The following is a 13248-nucleotide window of genomic DNA, read 5'->3' as shown; positions in this document are numbered from 1 at the left end:
CCAGCTTCCAGTCTGGCCATGCATACCAGAAAGTCAAGGAACAGGAGTATACATTCCAAATTATAATAGAGGATCCTGCAAAAACCATGGTAATTTCATCTTTTCTATCTTTTTATTTTTCCTCTCAAAGTAGCTGGATCAGCAATGTGAAATTAGATATTTCAAGGAAAACTTAAGAAGTAGACCACGAAACATGATTTTCATGTTTTTTATTTTCAGAAAATTGAATCGAAGTAGATTTATTGTTTTACAAAAATAATTTTGCCTTTTGAACACAATAATTTTTAATTTCAACTCAGCTTTTACCAAAAACTCTTCTAATGTTCAAGAATGTCAAACATGTCCTGATGTTAGCCATTTTTTTTGTAATTCAATACCGAAAAAAATGAGAAAAAGGAAAGTGGTCATACGTTTTTTATTTTATTTTTATACTATTATCAACAAGTAATAGTTTCAACAACATATGCAATGAATCATGTCTGTCTGTGGAAATTCTCAACCGCCACAATGTTGATCTTAGCACTGTTTGACGAATAAAAAAGAATTCGTGTATGATGATTACTTCCAGTTTGGTTATCACTGAGTTTAATTTCAGTGTATATGTTTCCTTAATTGCCATCACAAAGACTGGGCAAGAAAATAATATCTATCTTTTAAATGTGTGTGTATTCTAATTTTTTATTTGCGCCACTCTCTTTTTTTTTCAAAAAAAAAGAATTTACAATATTCTTATGAAATTTCTTTGGTTTTCTCATTGAAGCAAAAGAAAGGCTATATTATAATTAGTTCACAAGTCACTAGCCATGTAAATGTGAAAGTATTTAATTGTATGTATATTTGTTGAAAATGTCTTGCTGTTGTGCCTATCAAAGGAAATGCACAACAGAAGAAGCAGATGCAACCAACTAAGGCAAGCGGAAAGAAGGAAGAGAAGGACATGGTGCCATGTGATACCTCGCCTGAGGTAGCACTTCCAAAGGAATGGACCTACTGACAAGAGCGAGATGTCCTGCCCTCTTTTTTTTTTAAATTTAGTTCCATTCAATAAAAGCCGTTAAAAGATAGAAGAGAATCAGAATACATGTTGTGTAACCAATAAGAAATAACAACAATAATGGTTATATTTAGCTCTTGGTGAAAGTTAATTTGTGTGTTTGATCCCTTCAATGAGGGAAGACCATTGCTGATAACTGATATTTTGTTATTGTAAGACATATATTTTGTGTTAGATTAAACTCTTACTTGTGCTTTTGATTTATGAGAACTTAAATGATGACTGCACAATGATGCCTTTTCCGCAAGGAAATAAATTTGCTAGAGCAGGAATCCAGATAACTGTAAAGTCTGGCCTTTATATAAACATCGGAACAGAATAAAATTTGGAATACAAACTTAAGAAAATATGAAAATGAAAAGTATTTTGTACCTTTATTTGGAACTAATACATAGAGGAGCTAAATCCTTCCATTAAGCTAAGAGCACAAAGATTTCAAACTATAAAGATCTTGTGAAGCAGTATAATCGTTGTTTATGGTTTTGGATCCTTTCCAAAACTCATGAAGGCATGTGTTAAAAGCATAGAGCCCCTTCTCGTCACCTCAGCTGCACGACCCACAAATGGAATATTGACTGTGTCTCTGTTTTTCAATGGCTTCTTGTCCCACCTGTGAGATTATAAATCTAACTTAGATAACTATTTAATCAATTAGCATAAGCTTTGAGCTATATAGTGAAATCCATTAATCAAGCAATCGACTTGAGCTGGTGCCCTTACGAGATTGGGATTGTACCGGATCCCAGGAATAGGTAAGGAAGTCTCAAATGAGTACCATTATCAACAATCGTACCTCGAACTGCCCTGTGTTTCATGCCTAGTTTGTACTAAGGCAATATATGTTACTGACAATTTTCTTAGAGGCTCGTTATCAGTAAATGTTTCTTTTGAAAAGTGGATTAATGAAGTTAAGTATTCAATTTGGCCTATCAATTTTGTGTAATTTCATTTTTGTTCTCCTGATTTATATTGAGACCAGCTGGGTTCATCTCATCCCAGCCCAACTAGGCTGAGCCCATATTAGAACTTAGGTAGGAACTCAGATAATCACATTCAAGAATCTTGCATTCAGACCAAAAATGGAAAGCAAAGAAGGACACAAAATTAATCCACCGAAGGCAGTTATTTATTACCACAGACAGGGATGTTATCTCAAAATAATACAACTTAACTCGCTGACACCCCAACATTTGGCAACTATTTCTTGTTAATTCACCTCCAAATATGTAAAAATAGGTTAATATAATACAGAGAAAATAACCAAAAAACAAAAAAAGAATAGAGCTGACCAGTCTTCATGACGGACGACTTTGCCATCCTCAACATTAAGTCTGATTTGAGTCGTCAGATCCACGTCTTTTCCAAATACCTTGTAGTGTTGCTTGTTATCTATAATAAACTGTTAAACATTTTTTTTAAAACAGAAACTTTTTACTTAACCCATATTGGAAGCTTGGTGAGGATGGATAATGAAACTTTGGTTAATAACACATTGTAACCCAAAATTAGTTTCTTAAAAAAGAAAAGAAAAGGGAGACAAAAAAAGAGACCTCTACTTTTCCAGGTCCAGTTATGTTTTCTTTCACGGTGTATTCCACAATTTTTGATTCTCCAAATACCTGACAAATAGATGTATTTCTATTAAACTAATGACACAAGTTTTTTTTTTTTTTTTTTTTCAAACTTGTATAACACCTTTCCATAAGGCATTAATACTGTTGTCTTGATGTAACTGCTGCAGAAAAAACCCATATAATAAGCTTAATTACAAATAATTCAACTAGAGATAAAACAAATACAAAAGTAACAAAAGCATATCCAGAACTGCCACCACTACTTGATCGGTACATAGTTGTGAACCAAAACCTGCCAATACAAATTCATAATACAAAAAAGAGGGACAGACCTTGGGAAGAGTATAAAATGCTGATTTAATCTGATCAACTCTGGAAAATGAAATATGAAATGTTTAGATAATGACCAAAATGAATACTTTTTTTTATCCTAAAGGAAGAAAATAGTGACTCTAAAAGAGAAGATACTATACCCGTGAGCACGCATGAGCGGATCCTCAAAGGTGGCATGTGGTGCATACATCTCGAAATCTTTAGCAGTTGCAGTAGACCCATATCTTAAAAGAAATAATTAAACAAGCACAAAAATTAAACTTGCAATTAAATTTGTGTATGCTCTATATGTTACTTTATTAGAACTTATCTGGAATTGGCATGCATGTGATTTTGTTTTCTAATCAAAATAGAATAAGCTAGTCTACTTTTCAGTTTTCTAATCAACATGCAATTATAATATCAAAATTTTCCTATGTTTTCCGCCTTGAGAAATATTCTGCCATTTACTTGGTCTCGTTTTATTTCCCAAAGGAAAGGAGATTCATTTGGTGCTTCTTTATTCCAAAGTGAACACAGACTCAAATATTCACTATGTATCGTAACAAAACATATTTCACATGTTACATCCATTTTTTATTTATTTTTATTTATGATAAAAGTGCGGTTAAGAGTTTAAGATGTTACTTAATTGTCTCTCATTAATTCCAAAGTTTTCAACTTTTCAAGGGCTTGTCCACGAATTTCAACAATTTGAAGGTATGCTAGGAAAAGTTTACATTTAGAACAAGTACAGAAAGATGAATTTGAAAGAAATCACATAACAAATTAACAATAAATGAATTCCAACTAACAAGTTAAGGAGATGGGGCATAATACGCTCAAAGATGCCTTCAAGTTGTTGCTTGTCCGTCCCATGCTCTGTTTTTTCCTTCGTCATCTGCGCCATTGTTGATTGTTTGATAGATCGAAAGAGAGATGGTTTGATTTTGTCTCTAAATAACAAAGATGAAACAAGCCGGTTCGCCAGCCTTTGAGAGAGAGAGAGAGAGAGAGAGAGAGAGAGAGAGAGGGACAAAATGGGGTTGGGTAGACTGGAAATGTATTTATGAATTAATCCAGAAATTTTATGCGACTAATTGACCATCACAAATTCAAAATGTTTTGTTTTTTCACGTAATTTAATTTGTCTTAAAATGGTAAAGGGAATAAAGGATGAAAAGGTAAACACAGGTTGGATCCGGTGTTATCCTCTCAGTCTGAGATATCCAACTTTTGCGTCGGGGGCCCGTATTATTTGTGCTTTGAGATTCGTGCAGAACATATTTCAACAGTTGAGATTTTCCATGAAAACACGCAAAAGTTGAGATATCTCAGAGGATGCGAATTCGGTTTAAATTCGGTACACTTCGAGTTTGAGTTAATGAGTGTTTGGTTTACCTTTAGTTCTCCTTTTTTATTGGATGTATATTTGGATTGGTTTTAAATGAGTAAAAATATTGACAAAATTATTCTTATTACACATCAGTTATATATTTATTTTATTTTATCTCTTATTTAAGTTGTACGTTGTATAAAATTAAATAAGTTTGTCATTATCCGCTGATTTTAATTTGTTTAATGCAGCGTGCTGTTAGCACAGATAACATAACAAAAACTTAGAATCAATAATATTTTATAATTATTATAAAATATTAGCATAGTTAAAAAATATTCTGAAAAATATCGTCTACTACTCAAAAATAAAATTGGCCAGAAGAGCAATCAGCTCCTCTCTTTCCTCATTGAAATTCTACATTACTCGGGCCGCTAAGTCAATCTACAACCTATTTATAGAGGTCTGCAGATTGGCTTGGTGGTCCTCTAAAAGTCCAAAAAATACACTGTAATATTAAATATATAACACCTTGTTTGGATAGAGAGTAGACGGAGGGAGGGAATGGAAAGGAACAAAAACTTTCCGTTAAATCGTGTTTGGTTGATAAAATTATGTCGGAGGCGAAGAGTGCAGGAGGTGAAAGGTTTAACCTTGTATCATTATAATGGAATCGATTTCCCTTCCAAATTGAAGTATAACGGATGGAAAGAAATTTTGTTACAAATATTTTTAGAAAAAAATGACACAAATGTCCAACTCTATATCCGACATATATAATTTTCATACAAAATGTTTTTCTCAAACCTAAAATAGTTACCGAATTTCTTATTAACCTCCTAAATTTTAATCAACCAAACAAGAAATAAGATGGAAATGAAAGTAAATTTATTTTCTCTCATTAATCATTCAAACATGAAAATATTAAATATGTTGATCTTCCTCTACTCTCCATCCATTTAGGGTGTTAAGTTATGAGGGACCTCTAAGCCAATCTATCCCCCTCCATAAGTGGGCCACAGATTGACTTAGCGGTCCGGATAAATGTGGAATTCCTCAATTTTGAGATTTTTTTGATTTATTTTATTTTTTGAAAGGGTACTAATAAAAATTTCGGCTTTCCTCATGACTCTTATCTCTTTTAAAAAATAAAATGTTTAAATGAAGTTAAAATCACACAATTTTAAAGAATTTTTGCAAAATTCTGTAAAATTTTATCTCAATGTGAAATCTACTGGAGTAAGCAATATAATTGAGAGTTAATTTTAACTAGGTTAGTTGACTCCGGCATATTCTCATATTGCTTTGTTATTTCATTTCAGTAAATTAGATATTATGTTATTTGTCAACTCGGATTGAGTTTAGTTGGATTATCATTCAAAATTAGTCAAAAATAATTGAGGCCCAACAAATAATTACCACATATATAATAACTCTCCTAAGTCCTAACAAACAAAAATATTGTTTGGATAATATTAAAAAATAATAAATATTTAACATAATTGCAATTAATTACCAAGTACAAAATATAGACCAGGTAAGAAAGGCTCAAATAAATTCTGGTTTTCAAAAAAAAAAAAAAATCTGGTTTTGGACGCGCCACGTGGCAAAATTGAGGCGCTTGGTGGATTCATGGCTAGAAAGCCGTGGCGGCGGAGTCAATTTGAAAAGTCTAATTTGACTCTTAGCTAATGGTTTTTACTGAAAATTTACAAAACTATCCTCACAAGAAAAGATACATATTTGATAATTTGACAATTGTGAAAGATCAATGATAAAATAATTACCAAATTTAAATAAACTGCCTATTAAAATTTGATGTAATTTTGAAAATATACAAGTATCATTCAAGTGTCGCTGAACTTGAGTAGTTAATGTTTAAGTCGCTTTATAATGGACTAGTTTTAAATTGCGCCGAATTTGATTTATAATTTACAATTTAAATTATAATGAACATGCATCCCATATTGATCGTTGTTTCAGCGATTGCCCGGGGTGTCTTTTATTATTATTTTTGTAGGAGGGTGTCTGTCTGTCTGTCTGTGACAACAAAATTAATTATTTTATGTCTTATATTTTTAGTAAATTTCAAAACAGAAGAAGTTGAAAGAAGAAAACATCTGTATCAAACCCATCATTTTTTTATTTTTATAATGTATATCATATAGATAATTACTAAAATGTAAATTAAAAATTAAAAATTTGAGCAGTCTCCAGTATACTATATTTTATGAGAAAAAGGTAAATTATTTTTTACCATACAATCAAACAAGGACTTTTGTATAAAGTGTTTTCTTTACTTTTAACTTTTAAGACTAGCTTTTATTTTTATTAAAAATATATAGTCACTAAGAAATGTGGAGTATAATAAAAAATTATATTCTAGTTATTTATTTAACATCAAGCATACTGTTTCCTTTCGATCAGGCCATTATGTTTTCAAAACAAGAAAATATATAACATTTTCATTAACATTATCTTCTCAGCTCTTTCTTTTGCTGTTAAATGCAACTGCCAGAAAATAGTTGCATCAAATTATTAAGAAAAAGTAGGGGAAATTAATCAGCCATTCTTAGAAGACTTTCAAAAGACATGTTGCTATAAACTGCATCATCAAATGCCTGTAATGCGTCAGAAGGCGCAGGTGCAAAAATGCTTCCAGAAGCTTCTAGACTGTTGCTGCCAAGTAATTGACCATGGAAGGAGGGATGTGGGCTTGTTGACAGGAGACCTTGTTGTAAGATCTCTTGCAATGGAAAGAAGGGGAAACCACTAGAGTAGAGGTAGTTGGGAGCAATTGGAAATGCATCTTGCAAGGTTCTTCTTGAAGGTTCTGTATTCTCTCTGGAACCTACTGTAGAATGTCCATAGATGGAATCTGACCATGTAAAAAAACAAAGCTCCTTTTCATTACTCATATTAATAAAGAAATTTAAAAAAAAAAATTTCCATCCTACTGGTACCAGTAATTGTATCAGTCATCTCTGGTTCTAAAATTAGTTTCAACTATTCTTTTATCAGTGGCATAATTTTAGCAAGACTGTAACATTAACCCTCCTACCAAACCGCTCATTAGGCATGCCGCACCTGTACTATCTATTGGACCTAGTACTGGTACAGTTTTGTGTATATTTTCTTTTCATGTGTTTTATTTTAGGGATAATTTTATGGCTTTGAGTTTTCTTAATTGTGTTTTATGCTATTGCCAATGAGTTTGTACGAAAGGAATAGCAACAAGGGGAATTATACCTTGTTTGTCTGGTTGTGGTTTAAAAATAGTTTTCTCAAGAAGCGTGGTTTCAGCAAATATGACAAGGCTAATGTTCTTGATTTCTTCTTTCAGGGGCGGTTCAAGAAGCATAAAGGAGAAAGATCCAGTCCATGTGTTCACCATGTCCGGTATGGCTGGTACCACCAGTTTCTCTACTTCAAGCAGCGACAGCATCTGCATTTCATACCAAAAGAATGTAGTATATATTACATGTGGATCTGAGAACAATAGCCAGTTTCGTTACCATCTCTGGTCTTGAGTTAGGCATATGAATATGAGTTGTAAACCGGGCAATGCCAATTCAATTTAGTTCAATGTACTTTTTGTTCTCAACACCAATTTATCTTATGCTTACATTAATAAATGACCACCAAATTTTCTCATTTCAAGAAAATTTTATCGTACTTGAATAATGAAACCACTCAAAAGTTACTGAAAACCCTCAACCCTGAAACCACCACTTTGAAGTCCATTATGCAGTCTTTTATGTTCTTTGACAATATAAATAACCTTACTTAGTTAATATTACATTTGGAGTATAGTAGTTTTATTTGCATACCTGTTCAACTCCATTAAGAAGACGATGACACATTCCTTGTCTCTGATAAATAGGTCTTGTACCAACAAATGGCATTTCAGCCATTTTTGTCCCATGAAATCTATCTCATCCAAAAAAAGACACTTAGAACATATATAAGACGGTGATCTTAACAAAGAGAATGTCTGCTGGTACAAAGCATGAACCTCAGGAGAGCAAGTGAAATCACTTCTTCGCACTTCTGCAAAACAACTGTGTAGAAGCCTTCGTAGTTCAACCGGTTATAGCGTGACCTGGGCAATTGGAATATTATACTTAGATGGTAAAACCACAGAACTAAAATTCGGAAATTAAGAAACTAAAATTACTTTCAGCACAAGATGTTACTTATTTTCTCATTTTAAAATGAATAAAATGATGCTGGTAGGTTTTGGATGTGCAAACAAGAAACAATTTTTCAAGATAAAACTCTTACCCACGGCTATAAATAGCTTGTGAAAGTACATTGATGCTGGTCCGTTGATCTATCAGAGGCAGAAAGCATTCCCTCAATAAAGAAAGACCCGTTGATAATTTCAAATTTCCTGCCAAAATTGATGATAGGCTCCTTTGGTTATTCTCCCCCAAATTTTCCCTTATTTTCAAAATAGTCCAGCTAAAATCTCCCTCCATATGGTTTGAGATGCCAATTAAATCGGACAACTGTGCTGCCAGCTGAAATTAAAAAAAAAAAAATTATCACTTCTTTATTGTACTATTGATTTTCCTTTGTTTATGTTATCAAATAGATTTTGGATGTAGAGAACAATGTATGAAATTTAAACATTTTTACAGTCAACTATACTAGTAGACAAGGCAGTTAATTTGGGATAAATAGACTGGTTGGACTTGTGCCTAATTGCAGAGTGGATGGTTTTGATTGGATCTATATTGGCATGGCTTGCAGATTTGCAGCTTAATTTTGGTTGAATTTTAATTTCCCAAGTAAAATCAATTTTTAGTATGTGTTGAGTTTAGCTTAATTTTAGAAAGGGCGCTTAATTGGGTTGTATTGGAGCTCAATTGCAACTGTGGACTTCATTGGATTGAATTTAAAAGTGAAGGTAATTCAACAACAGAGCTGTATAGTTTTCATTTTACATTATTATCTTTCAAGTAATAAATAATTACCTTATGGCAACTCTTGCTACAGAATAGTTTTGACTCAGTTTTATCATTTCTCCATGCACACTGCTCATGATCTACAGAAAAAAGATTAATTAAATTGCCATATATATGTAGTCCTTTTCTGTTAAATGCTAAAAATAAGCATATATATGCTACACGTACATTTTCTTTTGCATTGTTTGCATGTTGAAGGATCTAGGGTTTTAGCGGACATGGATCCGGCCAATTCAAACCTGTAGCCATAAAAATTGCAAAAGTGGCATCTACAGTAGGGGCAATACCAGGAACCCTCCGGAAGTGCCTGGGGCAGTGAACCAGAAATATCAATTGATGAAGAATTAATATAAATTGGTAATGTTTGCTTCTAATGTTTTGCGTGATATTAGTATGTACCACTAGACGTGACCAACACTCCACTGGAATATTGTACTGTATGAACCATGGAATGACAATTAATCGGTGTTATTAGTTGTCACATGCTTGGCCCAGTAAAAACTACCAGTACTACTATCTTGCATTGTACCAGTATGATTCCAGTAAGTCAGTGACAATCAAAGCTACATACTGGTGCAATACTTAAACCATACTAAGTACTTACCTCTAAATTCAAGCACTCCTGATGAAAAGTAGAAGGGCAGCCATCACAGCAAATCAACCGTCCTCCATCGGCACATATCCCACATGTATCATCACTCTCATCACCCTCCTCATACATCCCCAAATTTTTTTCTTTTCCTAGGATGCCCTCCAGATTTTCAGACCGCCTTGCTGAGTTCCATGCCTCCTCTAAGCAGTTTACTAGGGTCTTCCCCGATGCCAAAAACACGTTCTCCCATGGTTTCTTAGCATTGCTTCCCGCATGGGATTCAAACTCTTGTATGGTGACTGTTTCTTGGCAACAGTCACAGAAGATCCCATCTCGCATCACCTTGCCACTCAAGATGCTGGTACCAGTGCCACTACCATTATCCTCAGAAACATACATGACTGGCTGGTTCTCAGTCAGCGTACCGGTTTCAATTAATTTGGAAAATACTGTTAGTTTTGTTGGTGGTTTGTTATTATTTTTATTATTGCTTTTGTTTGCAGTTTTAGAACGAGCAGTCAGGATGCACCGTGGGACCCCTGTCTTGTGATAGTCTCTGAACTGGAGACCTCCAGCTTCACAAACTGTTTTGCCTCTTTCATCCCTCTTCTGTGCCACATTGCTTTCATCTCTAGTTATCTTGGAGCTGGAGGTGTTTGGTTTCTCATTCTTCTTTTTGTCAACTTTGGGTACTGACCCTGTTTTTATTTCTGCTTTTGATTTTGGTTTGAGTCTTGTTTTTGGTTTCTCACTTGGGTTTGTACGTGTTGCTCTCCTGACTGGTTTCGGCCGAGGTCTCCTACTAGCTTGAGCCGAACTTTTAGTTTTGTCATTGGAGATTTTTTTGTTATTTCTTTTTACAGTTTCATTACTACCCTCCATCTTTTGAAAATTACGTTCTTCAGATATACTATCTGTCTTAATTTTCTCCTGAACCAGTGGTCTTTTACCTGCCATGCTAGAACTACCACCAGTAGTACCAGATTTCAAAAGCCATGGTTTCTCTTTATACTTTGAATTACCATCTAAAAATGTCTCAAATGCCTTTGGAAGTGAATGGTATGACATACCAGTGGGAGACTGGTACACATAATCCCGGCTTGCAGGTCTGAAACCCACTTTCCACCCGAAAAAACCCAAAAGACTGATTAGATACTGGGGTGGGGTTGGTGATGATAACCCCAATCCTAGTCTCGGTACAGATGATTGTTGTTCCTGCTTTTGCTCCTCCATTATTTTTGTTGTAGCATCAGTGGTTTCTGTGTCGGGTTTATGTTTCGATGCCTGCTTCATTTTCTTTCCAGGGACCCATTCAGGGTCATCAGAATCCCGGATTGAACTCTTTTTGGATTTCTTGCTGAGGTTCTGGGGTGTTCCTGGTTCTTCATCAGATGCAGAGTTTGAATTGAGATTTGCATTTGAGATTGGGGTTGGAGTTGGGGTTGGGGTTGGGTTTGGATTTGAAAGCATGAATGAGTTTGCAAGGGTGACTGTGTTGCTTCCCAAATTGAGTACCAGAAAGGAACTGTTTAAGGATCCTTTCTCCTGCTGTTGACTGGCCATTCTTTGCAAAGTACGCCTAACAATGATAAATATAGTAATTAGTATATCTTGCTGTAGTTGTGTCATGATATGAATATAAAAAATAAACATTCAGCTTGCACACATTTCATTGATTGTTTAATCCTTGAGGGTGTATTTAATTTGGTACAGAAGAGAAATTTTGATATTACCAAATATTGTCATATAGCATTGTAAGTGAAAACAAGTAGTATAAATAAGGATTACACACTGCTTTGCAATAGTTAAAAATATCATTAAGCTTGCAGAAATTATTATAGGCATTCATATAAAGGCGATCATTAAAATTAATGGATATTTCCGTAATATTCAAGTTTTCTGTTCAAATACTTCCCTATGAATTAAGATGCTTACTAGCATGTGGCATTCCAATAATGTCGCCCTACATTAGATTTTTTTATTTTTTGTATGAGATAGGGGAATTGGATATTTCACAATTTCCTGGTTGTAGACTATTACATAGATCTTTCCTCCCCTATGAATCTAACATCAGAATGACTTGAGAATTTATACTCCAGAAAAGAAACATTAATCAACTTCTATTTTCTCCTATGAAAAGATAAAAAGATTCTCACATGTATAACAGAAGGTGCTTCCACAATCCAAGAAACAAACCTTAATTCGGTAACTTTTTGGTGTGTTTTTTTGAAATAAAATTTTGTCTCAACTTAGTAGTACAGTTACTTCTATAGTTGTTTTGCATATGTATACAACGACACTCCTGCTCTGATAAAAAAAATGAATTAAAAATGATGCGTTATATAGTGTTAGATTAGACACTCATGTGATTCAAACAAATAAAAACATCAATCAAGGATTGATCAAAATTTTATCTATTTTCTTGTCTAATCAGTGTTTAGTGTGACATCTTGTTATCAAAACATTTCCAGGGCCAAATTAAGACTTGCATTCGACAACCAAACACCTAGAAAACCTTTCCTATTAATTAAAAAGAAAAGAAAAATAATTCGAGATAGTTTGAGAATAACTAAGCTTACTGATTCGAAAGACGAAGAATAGAGCAGAGAATTGGAGGTTTTCTCCTTGCTGAACTGTAAACCTATTCTCTCTATATGTAATGTAGCTTTTGACAGGTAAATTCATGTGTTGTGAATCTCTTCTTTCTGATAGGTAAATTCATGTCAGAAAGGAGTATATATAGAAGCGGAGAAAGGCGCTCCAGCGATTCCAGCTAACTGTCTCACTTGCTACTATTTAATTTTGCATGAAGCTTTAAGCCCTGCAAATAAAAATATATAGAGGAAATTTGCATGCAGGTGCTGGGAACAGGTGTCCTACTTAATAGTTCATTAAAGGAAATTCGCAGATCAACCCTTATAAAATTTTTAATTAAATTTTACTGCAGGCCTTAAATTTGCAAATACATGCAGTTGATTGAAAATGCAACATTGGGTTTAACAGATAACGGTTTTGTAATTGGTTTATCCGATCGAGTATATTTTTTTAGATTTTATACGGTATACTATTTGAATTGTTTAAAACCAAATTTTTAAAACGGTTGATGATGGCAAAGTTGACCTGTGAATTGGTTCTATTGTTTGACTATTTTTAATAAATACAACATCAAAGAAAATAATACTATCAGAATAAATTTACTGGATTCTCTATTAAATTGGCCAATATTGACAATTATATTGTAGCACAATAACGTTCCTTAAAGTATTATATCATGTATACAGAAAGAACAGTAAGCATGGCATGGAAAATTTATGAATTACTAATTTTTCAGTGTTATTCAATTAATTGAGCGATTCCAAGCATGTACATTTCCAACCAATTTGCATTTATGTTATTTATTCTTTTTCTGG

At 33.6% G+C, this 13248-nt stretch overlaps 3 protein-coding genes across 5 annotated transcripts in view; 1 reads left to right on the top strand and 2 right to left on the bottom strand.

Annotated features, from left to right (window-relative positions):
• LOC144564836 (Vacuolar protein sorting 55 (VPS55) family protein) overlaps nt 1-13248 on the top strand; it is a 43285-nt gene that overhangs the window by 14322 nt on the left and 15715 nt on the right. The gene's annotated exons all lie outside the window — the stretch shown is intronic.
• Nucleotides 1333-4062, bottom strand: LOC144564834 (Nuclear transport factor 2 (NTF2) family protein). Of its 2 annotated transcripts, none has more exons than XM_078314448.1 (6): nt 3756-4062; nt 3102-3185; nt 2961-3000; nt 2605-2673; nt 2344-2453; nt 1333-1664 (listed from the first exon to the last, which is right to left on the bottom strand). In XM_078314448.1, exons 1-6 carry the CDS (start codon nt 3848-3850, stop codon nt 1529-1531), a joined length of 534 nt encoding a protein of 177 aa, XP_078170574.1. In that variant the 5' UTR covers nt 3851-4062; the 3' UTR covers nt 1333-1528. The 2 variants fall into 2 exon arrangements, 1 of the variants encoding a protein (XP_078170574.1); XR_013514753.1 differs by having other exon boundaries at nt 1617-2043; nt 2227-2453.
• LOC144564832 (uncharacterized) lies at nt 6729-12772 on the bottom strand. 2 transcript variants are annotated; one of them, XM_078314446.1, is made up of 9 exons: nt 12418-12772; nt 9851-11417; nt 9415-9553; nt 9256-9326; nt 8561-8799; nt 8292-8378; nt 8107-8206; nt 7526-7721; nt 6729-7154 (listed from the first exon to the last, which is right to left on the bottom strand). In XM_078314446.1, the coding sequence occupies exons 2-9, from the start codon at nt 11399-11401 to the stop codon at nt 6835-6837; spliced, it is 2703 nt and encodes a 900-aa protein (XP_078170572.1). In that variant the 5' UTR covers nt 11402-11417; nt 12418-12772; the 3' UTR covers nt 6729-6834. The 2 variants fall into 2 exon arrangements, with proteins under 2 accessions (XP_078170572.1, XP_078170571.1); XM_078314445.1 differs by lacking the exon at nt 12418-12772 and having other exon boundaries at nt 9851-11820.

This window comes from Carex rostrata, chromosome 13 (assembly GCF_964058835.1).
Source record: "Carex rostrata chromosome 13, lpCarRost1.2, whole genome shotgun sequence".
Lineage (NCBI taxonomy): Eukaryota > Viridiplantae > Streptophyta > Magnoliopsida > Poales > Cyperaceae > Carex > Carex rostrata.
This window is presented reverse-complemented; position numbering and strand designations above follow the sequence as displayed.

Excerpts from the sequence above, each read along its gene's own strand:
- LOC144564834 (XM_078314448.1), bottom strand. The coding sequence starts at position 3,850 with ATGGCGCAGATGACGAAGGAAAAAACAGAGCATGGGACGGACAAGCAA. Across the intron at positions 3,001-3,101 it reads CCGCTCATGCGTGCTCACGG|AGTTGATCAGATTAAATCAG; the intron begins GTATAGTATCTT and ends TTCATTTTCCAG. Across the intron at positions 2,454-2,604 it reads CTGGACCTGGAAAAGTAGAG|TTTATTATAGATAACAAGCA; the intron begins GTCTCTTTTTTT and ends AATGTTTAACAG.
- LOC144564832 (XM_078314445.1), bottom strand. The coding sequence starts at position 11,491 with ATGTTTATTTTTTATATTCATATCATGACACAACTACAGCAAGATATA. Across the intron at positions 9,327-9,414 it reads CAAACAATGCAAAAGAAAAT|ATCATGAGCAGTGTGCATGG; the intron begins GTACGTGTAGCA and ends TTTTTTCTGTAG. Across the intron at positions 7,722-8,106 it reads TTCTTAATGGAGTTGAACAG|ATGCTGTCGCTGCTTGAAGT; the intron begins GTATGCAAATAA and ends TATGAAATGCAG.